This window comes from Mus pahari, unplaced genomic scaffold, assembly GCF_900095145.1.
Source record: "Mus pahari unplaced genomic scaffold, PAHARI_EIJ_v1.1 scaffold_5136_1, whole genome shotgun sequence".
In the NCBI taxonomy this organism is placed as follows: domain Eukaryota; kingdom Metazoa; phylum Chordata; class Mammalia; order Rodentia; family Muridae; genus Mus; species Mus pahari.
This window is the reverse complement of record NW_018392945.1, coordinates 11,387-19,671: the sequence shown is the minus strand read 5'-3', so window position 1 is coordinate 19,671 and position 8,285 is coordinate 11,387. Positions and strand designations below refer to the sequence as shown.

At 36.2% G+C, this 8,285-nt stretch overlaps 1 gene segment (V, D, J or C); it reads left to right on the top strand.

The window, feature by feature from the left end:
• The first annotated feature begins 1,731 nt into the window (after window positions 1-1,731).
• Window positions 1,732-2,273, top strand: LOC110315262. The segment is given in 2 exon segments: window positions 1,732-1,780; window positions 1,957-2,273. Coding segments are annotated over 2 exon segments (366 nt in total).
• Window positions 2,274-8,285: the final 6,012 nt, after the last annotated feature.

Here is an 8,285-nt window from a genome sequence, read left to right as displayed (position 1 = left end):
GTGGAACACCTGGACCCAGTTGGTGTATTGACATGATGGCCTATAGTCATTCATTACTCAAGTACTGGTGTATATGAAGCCCTCTTCTGACTTCCTTGGGTATCAAAAATGCATGTTATACACATACATTCATGCAGGCAAACTACTCACAAACATAGAATAAAATAAATACATAAAAAAAATTAGATATCCATCTATCTCAAGAGAATAGAGGCAAAAATATTTTTTTGAGGTTTCCTGAGAATGCAACACTAATTTCAGATTTAGTGTAATGGTGACATAGACATCCTTTTCTTTATCCATAATGAGGTTCATGGAATGTTGTGCTGATTTATTTGTATTATATAGCACCAAGGACGATTTAGTATCCTTAACTTCTGAAATATAAAACCCATATTCACAAAAAAAATAATGGAAGATTTTTCGTTCAGAAGTACCCAGAATAAAACTACTAAAAATGAAAGATGAAAATATTTGTTATTCAGAAAGAAAGAGTGGCCATTTAGTTAGAATCATGGGCTCAGAAAGGCATACTTAATCATTAACTTGAATTAAACAATTCTTAGGACACTTATCTCTCAATATATCTAACTAGTCATAGAGTCTCCCAGTTGTTTTTCATAATAGTTGATAAAAAAATGGAAGAAGTCTTTCATGAAGGAATGAATGAGAAATCATTTTAAAGAAAGATCTAGAGATATAGCCATGTTTCATCATGGCTATGCTAATTTTAAAGTTATAGGAAGATAACTGAAACTTTATCTAAGGTAAATTAAAACTATTTTTAATAAAATTGTTTTATTTACTTTACAACACTATATCAGCCCTCCTTTTCCTCCCAGTACCCACTCATTCAAGTCCTCCCCCATTCCCTCAGTCTTTGCTGTAAGTAAAACTTTTGATCAAACTTAGACTTGAATTTGCAGAGTTGGTGCAGTCAATCTTTAACAAATAAAATGTAATTTATTTGAAAAGCACTCTCAGATATTCTCAGATAATAAAAAGAACTAAACATTTTCAGAGCACAGTGCATACCAAGAACGGTGATAATTCAGAGTAGTTTTATATGACTGCATCTTCATGAATCTCCAGTCCATTTTCTCTTAAATCCAGCAGAACCATTGCTTCCATGGATTCATTGGGAAGTTATCTTTGCTATCCTTCTAGGGATGGTGTCTGTGCTTGACAATTGCAGAAATGTCTCTGAGCACATCTGGATGTTTTTCGTTTAGCTTTGTGGGAATGATCATCTGAACAGATTAGAATGAGTAAGTGAGGTGACTAATATGCAATATTCAGGAAAACAAGAAACAGATCATTCTTTTTTGTGATCATTATAAACAGTCATTCTTGATACTACTTTATCCTGGGAGAAATACCCCTCAAAATACTCAATTGAAAATCCCTTGTTTAGTGGATCAAATAAATCTTGTCTCTAGGGAAAACATATGGATAATACTATAGGACAAGGCTTTTCCTCCTAAAAATGAAGAATGAGAAAACAGAAATTTGCTTCTTTATCAGTATAGTGACTACAAATAATTAGATATTTTCCAGTTTAACCTGAGTTGCCTTAGTAAACAGACCAAGTTATAAGCCAAGAACTGCCTAGACTATATCTGGCATTTGCATATTTCATCTTCAGTAACCACAAATATCTCACAGTTCTTTTAAAGGGAAGTACTTGTGAGAATAGCAGTAATTAGCCAAGGATCAAAATTCAAATGCACAATGGATTTTCGGGTGCAGATTTTCAGCTTCCTGCTAATCAGTGTCACAGGTAACAGAAGGCAGGGAATTTGAGCTCAGAATGCAACTAAAATTCTTTTTCCTGGGGAATTTGAGTCTCAAATGTATTTTTTTCTTTTTCTTACATATGAATGTTGGATGGTATAAAATTATTTTTCTATCTCTATTTCTACTAATCTGTCTTTCTCTATGTTGCTTTTTTTTTAGTCATAATGTCCAGAGGAGATAATGTGCTAACCCAGTCACCAGCATTCATGACTGCCTCTCCAGGGGAGAAGGTCATCATGACCTGCAGTGCAAGCTCAAGTGTAAGTACCAGTTACTTGCACTGGTATCAGCAGAAGTCAGGATCTTCCCCCAAACGCTTGATTTATAGAACATCCAACCTGGCTTCTGGAGTCCCAGCTCGCTTCAGTGGCAGTGGGTCTGGGACCTCTTACTCTCTCACAATCAGCAGCGTGGAGGCTGAAGATGCTGCCACTTATTACTGCCAGCAGTGGAGTGGTTACCCATTCACACAGTGATACAGACTGGAACAAAAACACTGTAACCCCATAGGGCACAGCTACTTCCTCCTAGAGCTAAAATGTGGCCAGTGGTTTGATTGCAGTAGTCCACACAGGGTATTTTGCTTTAAAGTGTGTTGCTGCATTAGACTTGGAGGCTTATAAGCCTAATGGAGGACCAGTGTTTCTATTTTCTGGTCACTTGCTGATCCAGATTCCACACTCTCATCTCTCATGTCTGTCTTGGTGGAACTGTGCTCCACAATATGAAGATAATGAACTAAACTCTAAGCAAGTTCCAAATAAAGGCTTTCCTTTATGAGAGTTTTTGTGATTATGGTATCTCTCCACAGCATTATAAAACAACCAAGAAACATAGTGATCTAGAAAGGTCACTTGAGAAATTTTGAGTCATGAGGCAACAGTAAAAGAACGAGTCACTTCTCCTTTTCCTCACTTGCTATCATGTTTTCTAGAAGAATATTTGTCAGGATCTTCTTTTCTTTCTATGATTTTCTATAGACACGAAAAACGATCAACCCTCCTACGAGATATAAAATCAGAAAAGGAGGATTCAGTGTTCATTGAAACCTGTAGGAAGACATGGACAGGGAAACAGACTAGAAAAGCACCCACAGAGATACTATATACATCTAAGTGCATCATCATCCCACATTGAACTTGTAGGGAAATGTGGGTAAAATGGATTAGAGAGCCTACATTATCAGTTTCAGATAAGACTTGACTTCTAGAGAAGTACCAGGTAATCAACCAACCTTTGTATAAATATCTCTATTCATCATAACCAAGCCTTTGAATATTAAGAATTTAGTATCTAGGGATAACAATTTGCACAAGTTCTTCCAATTATAATCGTATGTCATTAGATTTATTAAAAACTAATTGGTGAAATAAAACCATTTAATGAGGGCTAATACACACCTTCCTTCATTTCATGATGTAAGGTAATGTCATATCTAAACTATGTAGCTAAGGATGTAATGTGATTTCTTTTTCTGAGAAGAGTCCTGCAAGATTTCATCACCATGTTGTTACATTTTCAAAGATTTGCCAACAGAGACTGATAGATGAGACAACATAAATTTGTATGCCCTGCCTCTAATTCCGCCAGTTAAGTAAATCTCTCTTCTTAATAGTATAGATATTTCTAACTATTATAATGAATAAACAGTAAGAGAGTTTTTATTCAGAGCTATAGGGCATAGGGATATAGTGAGAAATACATAGTTTATTTTGTGCTTCCTCTTACTGGAATTACAGGACTCAAGGTAATATATTCTTAAGGTGTTGTTCCAATATCCTATCCACATTCTAGGAAAAACCTCCCTATTTAAAGATGAAAACAATTCTTAGTACAAAATAAAAACACAGTAGAAAGCTTATATCCAATACAAATTAATAAGGGAGAAAATACAGAAGTCTGTAAAATGATGATCTGGAATACTTTAAGAATATAAGTTGTTAAGATAAGTTCATCATAGACTGGGTAACAAAATACCCACGGGAGCAAGTGCACAAGACAACGTGTGTATCAGAGATCGAAGGAAAGGCCATCCAGAGATTGTTCCACCTGAGGATCCATCCCACATACAGACACCAAACCCAGTCCATATTGTGGATGTGAAGAAGTTCATGCTGACCGGAGTCTGATATAGCTGTTTCCTGAGAGATATTTTCTCTATCCATTCCTATGTTGAAGATCATTTGTGTTCTTTTCATTTTGCGGTTATTATAAATAAGACTGATCAGAACACAGTGGAGCATGTGCTCTTGCTATACGTTGGAGCATCTTTTGCGTATATGCCCCAGAGTAGTATAGCTGGATCCTTAAGTAATACTATGCCCAATGTTCAGAGGAATTGTCAGACTGATTTCCAGAGTGGTTGTATAAGATTGCAATCCCACCACCAATAGAGGAATGTTCCTCTTTCTCTACATCCTTCCCAGCAGCTGCTGTCACCTGAGCTTTTCATCTTAGCCATTCTGACTGGTGTGAGGTGGAATCTCAGGGTTGTTTTGATTTGCATTCCCCTGATAACTAAGGATGTTGAACAAGCATTTAGGTGTTTCTAAGCTCTTCGAATTTCCTCAGTTGAGAATTCTTTGCTTAGCTCTGTACTCGATTTTTAATAGGATTATAGGATTATCTGGGTTATAATTTCTTGAGTGTTTTGTATATATTGGATATTAGCACTCTATCAGATCTGGGACTGATGAAGATAATTTCTCAATCTGTCAGTTGCAGTTTTGTCCTATTGACAGTATCTTTTGCCTTAGAGAATGTTTGCAATTTTATGAGGTTCCATTTGTCAATTAGTGATCATAGAGCATACACCATTGGTGTTCTGTTCAGGAAATTTTTCCCTGTGCCAATGTACTAGAGGGTCTTCCCCCCTCTCTCTCCTATTAGTTTCAGTGTATCTGGTCTTATGTGGAGGTCCTTGATCCACTCAGATTTGAGCGTTGTACTAGGGGATAAGAATGGACCTATTATTCCCCTGTGCCCATATCTTTGAGGCTTTTCCCCACTTTCTCCTCTGATCTTTCCTGATCTTTCCAAGAATTTTACCATGAAGGGTGTTGAATTTTCTCAAATGCTCTCAGCATTTAATGAGATGATCCTGTGTTTATTTTTCTTTGAGTTTGTTTATTTAGTGGATTACTTTGATGGCTTTCTATTAATCCAATCATCCCTGCATTCCTGGGATAAAGCCTACTTGACCTTGAAGAAGTGTTCCCAGAGCTCCAAATCATTGTCAGTATGTGCTGCTGCTTGAGTTTTGAAATTAGCTACTCTGTTGGATATAATATAGAATCTCACAGTTGTTTTGATTTTCATTTACCTGATGACTAAAGACTTTGAACATTTATTTAAGTGTTTCTTGTCCATTAGGGAGTCCTCTGTTGAGAATTCCATGTTTAGCTATGTACCCCATATTTTAAACTGCATAATTTGATTTGTTGGTGAATACTTTCTTAAATTCTGTAAATATTTTACATATCAACCCTCAGTCATATGTAGGGTTAGTAAAGATCCTTTCCAAATCTGTAGGTTGCTATTTTGTCTTATTGACAGTGTCCTTTACCTCACAGAAGCTTTTCCGTTTCATTAGATCCCATTTGCCAATTTTTGAGTCAGAACCATTGATGTTCTGTTCAGGAAACTGTCTCCTGTACCAATGTGTTCATGGCTATTTGCCATGTTTTCTTCTGCTGGATTCAATGTATCTGGGTATATGTTGAGGTCTTTGATCCACTCAGACTTGAGTTTTGTGTGGGGTATTAATTATAGATCTATTTTCATTCTTTAGCATGAGGACCTCTACTAAGGCCAGAAGCATTTGTCCAAGATACTTTCTTATTGCCTTTGTATGCTTTTGCCTTCTTTGTGAAAAATCAAGTGATCATAGGCATGGTGGTTGATTTCAGCATCTTCAATTAGATTCTTCTGTTTAACCTGTCTGTTTCTATACCAAAATCATGCAGTTTTTATTACTGTTTTTGTGTAGTACAGCTTGAGGTCAGTGATGGTGATACTTCCAAAAGTGCTTTTATTTCTTAGTATTATTTTAGCTATCCTGTTTGTTTGTTTGTTTTTTCCAAATGAAGTTGATAATTGCCTGTCAAGGTCTATAAATATGTTGGAATTAGGGTGGTGATTGCATTGAATCTGTAGATTACTTTTGGTAAGATGGCCATTTTCACTATATTAATCCTACTGAACCATGAGCATGGGAGATATTTCTATTCTTGGATATCTTTCTCTATTTCTTGTCATACAAGTCTTTCCTTTTCTTGGTTAGAATTACAACAAAGAACTTTTATTATTGGTGATTTTTGTCAAGGGTGTTCTGTAAGCATATTGTATATTTAGAGCCTATTTTTTTTTTAATTAGGGAAATAGCCTTTTATGATTTCGTTGAAGATATTTTCTGGACCTTTGAGCTGGGAGTCTTTTTTCCCTCTCATCATATTATTCTTAGGATTTGTCTTTTCATAATGTCCCAAATTTCCTGGATCTTTTGTGTTAGAAATGGCTTCAATATGGCAATATCCTTTGACTGATGTATCATTTTATTATATTGTATAATCTACCTCTGAGGTTCTTTCTTCCATCTCTTGTGTTCTGTTGGTGATGCTTTTGTACTTATTTTCTGTTTTCTTTGAGAGGCAGTGGATCTATCATATTTCATACTCACCACCAGCAGCCTGGAGATTCAAGTCATAATATAAATTACACAGACATGTAGCTTAATCTCTGTCTAGGTTACCCAACATCTGGAGTGGAGACTCTTCCCTAAAGCTATAGCCTGACTCTGTGTTCATTCCCCAACAAGGCTGACGTGTCTGGCTGCAGTTGGAGAGGGCATGCCTAATCTTTAGAGACTGGTTGTAGCAGAGTAGGATGATACCCAAGTTTGCAACACCACTCAGAGGAGAATCTGGTTGTAGAGGAGGGATTCTGTGAGGGGTAGACCTGAAAAGGACATAGTTCAGGGATGTAAATAATAGATAGATAGATAGATAGATAGATAGATAGATAGATAGATAGATAGATAGATAGATAGATAGATAGATAGATACATACATACATACATACATACATACATACATACATACATATATACATACATATATACATATATCCATCCATCCATCCATAGACAGACAGACAGGTAAACAGCACATAGTTGCAGAAATGTGGAGCTGGGATTTAACAGTTGCTTTTCCTGTTTCCTCAAACTGCACACAGAATATGTCAAATGAAGTCAGGCATTGAAGGTCAAGGGAAAGTCTTGGCCAAAGGAGCCCAAGAGGCTGCTCTGCACCACAATAGTTTTGGTGTTTTCTTTGTTTGCTTTGTTTTGTTTTGTGTTGGGTTGCTTGTTTGTTTGTTGTTTCCTTTTTCTTTTTAATTACTCGCAACATAGATGTAACTAAGTTTCTAAGCTTCATGAACTATAAGATTCATTCAACATGAGGCATCTTTGTGACAGCCTCAATTGGGATTCGTATAGTAAAACAAATATTATTGTAGGTGTCCCTAACACTAATTAGTTTTTAAAAAAGAAATTGGAATTTACAATAGAGCTATTGACTGGCTTTGGAGATGTGGGAAGGGGATGGTCTTGAAATATGATACATAAGAGAGGGAATCCTCTAGTGTTCATTCAGACACTAGACCTCAGGTGTCATCAAAGATGAGCTATCTCATATTGAGGTCCCAAAACTTGTTTCCTTAGCCCAGTGTTATGGTACTGGTGTTCCCTGCTCCCTGTAGCTTTACACAGAATTTAAGGTAGTCCTCACTTTTTTCATGAACTGGCCAGTATGTGCTAATTAGTTTTATAACCTCACCTGCTACCTTATGGACCTCATGCATAAAACCTTCATTGAGGAGTTGTATAAAGAGTTAGAGAAGATAAAAGGGTTTTGTGTGTGTGTGTGTGTGTGTGTGTGTGTATGTGTGTATGTGTGTGTGTGTGACTGAAATGGATTCCAGAGATCACAAGAAGCATTGTGATATAAGTAATAATTATAAATAAAAAAATAAGAGAGTAGGAATATAGTGCAGTGATCCTCTGGCCTACACACAAAAATTTGTGTGCACAAACACATAGTCACCCAAATTATAATTAGCATATTTGAAAGAATTCATTTTTCATCTTATGTTTATAGGTATTTTGCCTACATCTATGTCTGCTACTTATGGAGGAGAGCAGGTGATAGATCCCCCTGAAGTGAAGTTATAGATGGCACCATGAAGTAAATTATAAATGGCAAGGCACCATGTGGTGAAGTGAAGGCAATTTAACATGGGTACAATAGAAGAACAAGTGCTCTTACCTGCTATGCCATATCTCCACCCCCTGTAAATTCAGTATAATACACAAAGTAAGAGTGGCAGGATTTCTGGTTTGATATAGAGACTTGACGGGAAACAAAAACTTCTTTATTCATTTATATATATATAATAATGGAATAAAATGCAAAAACCACCACATTTAA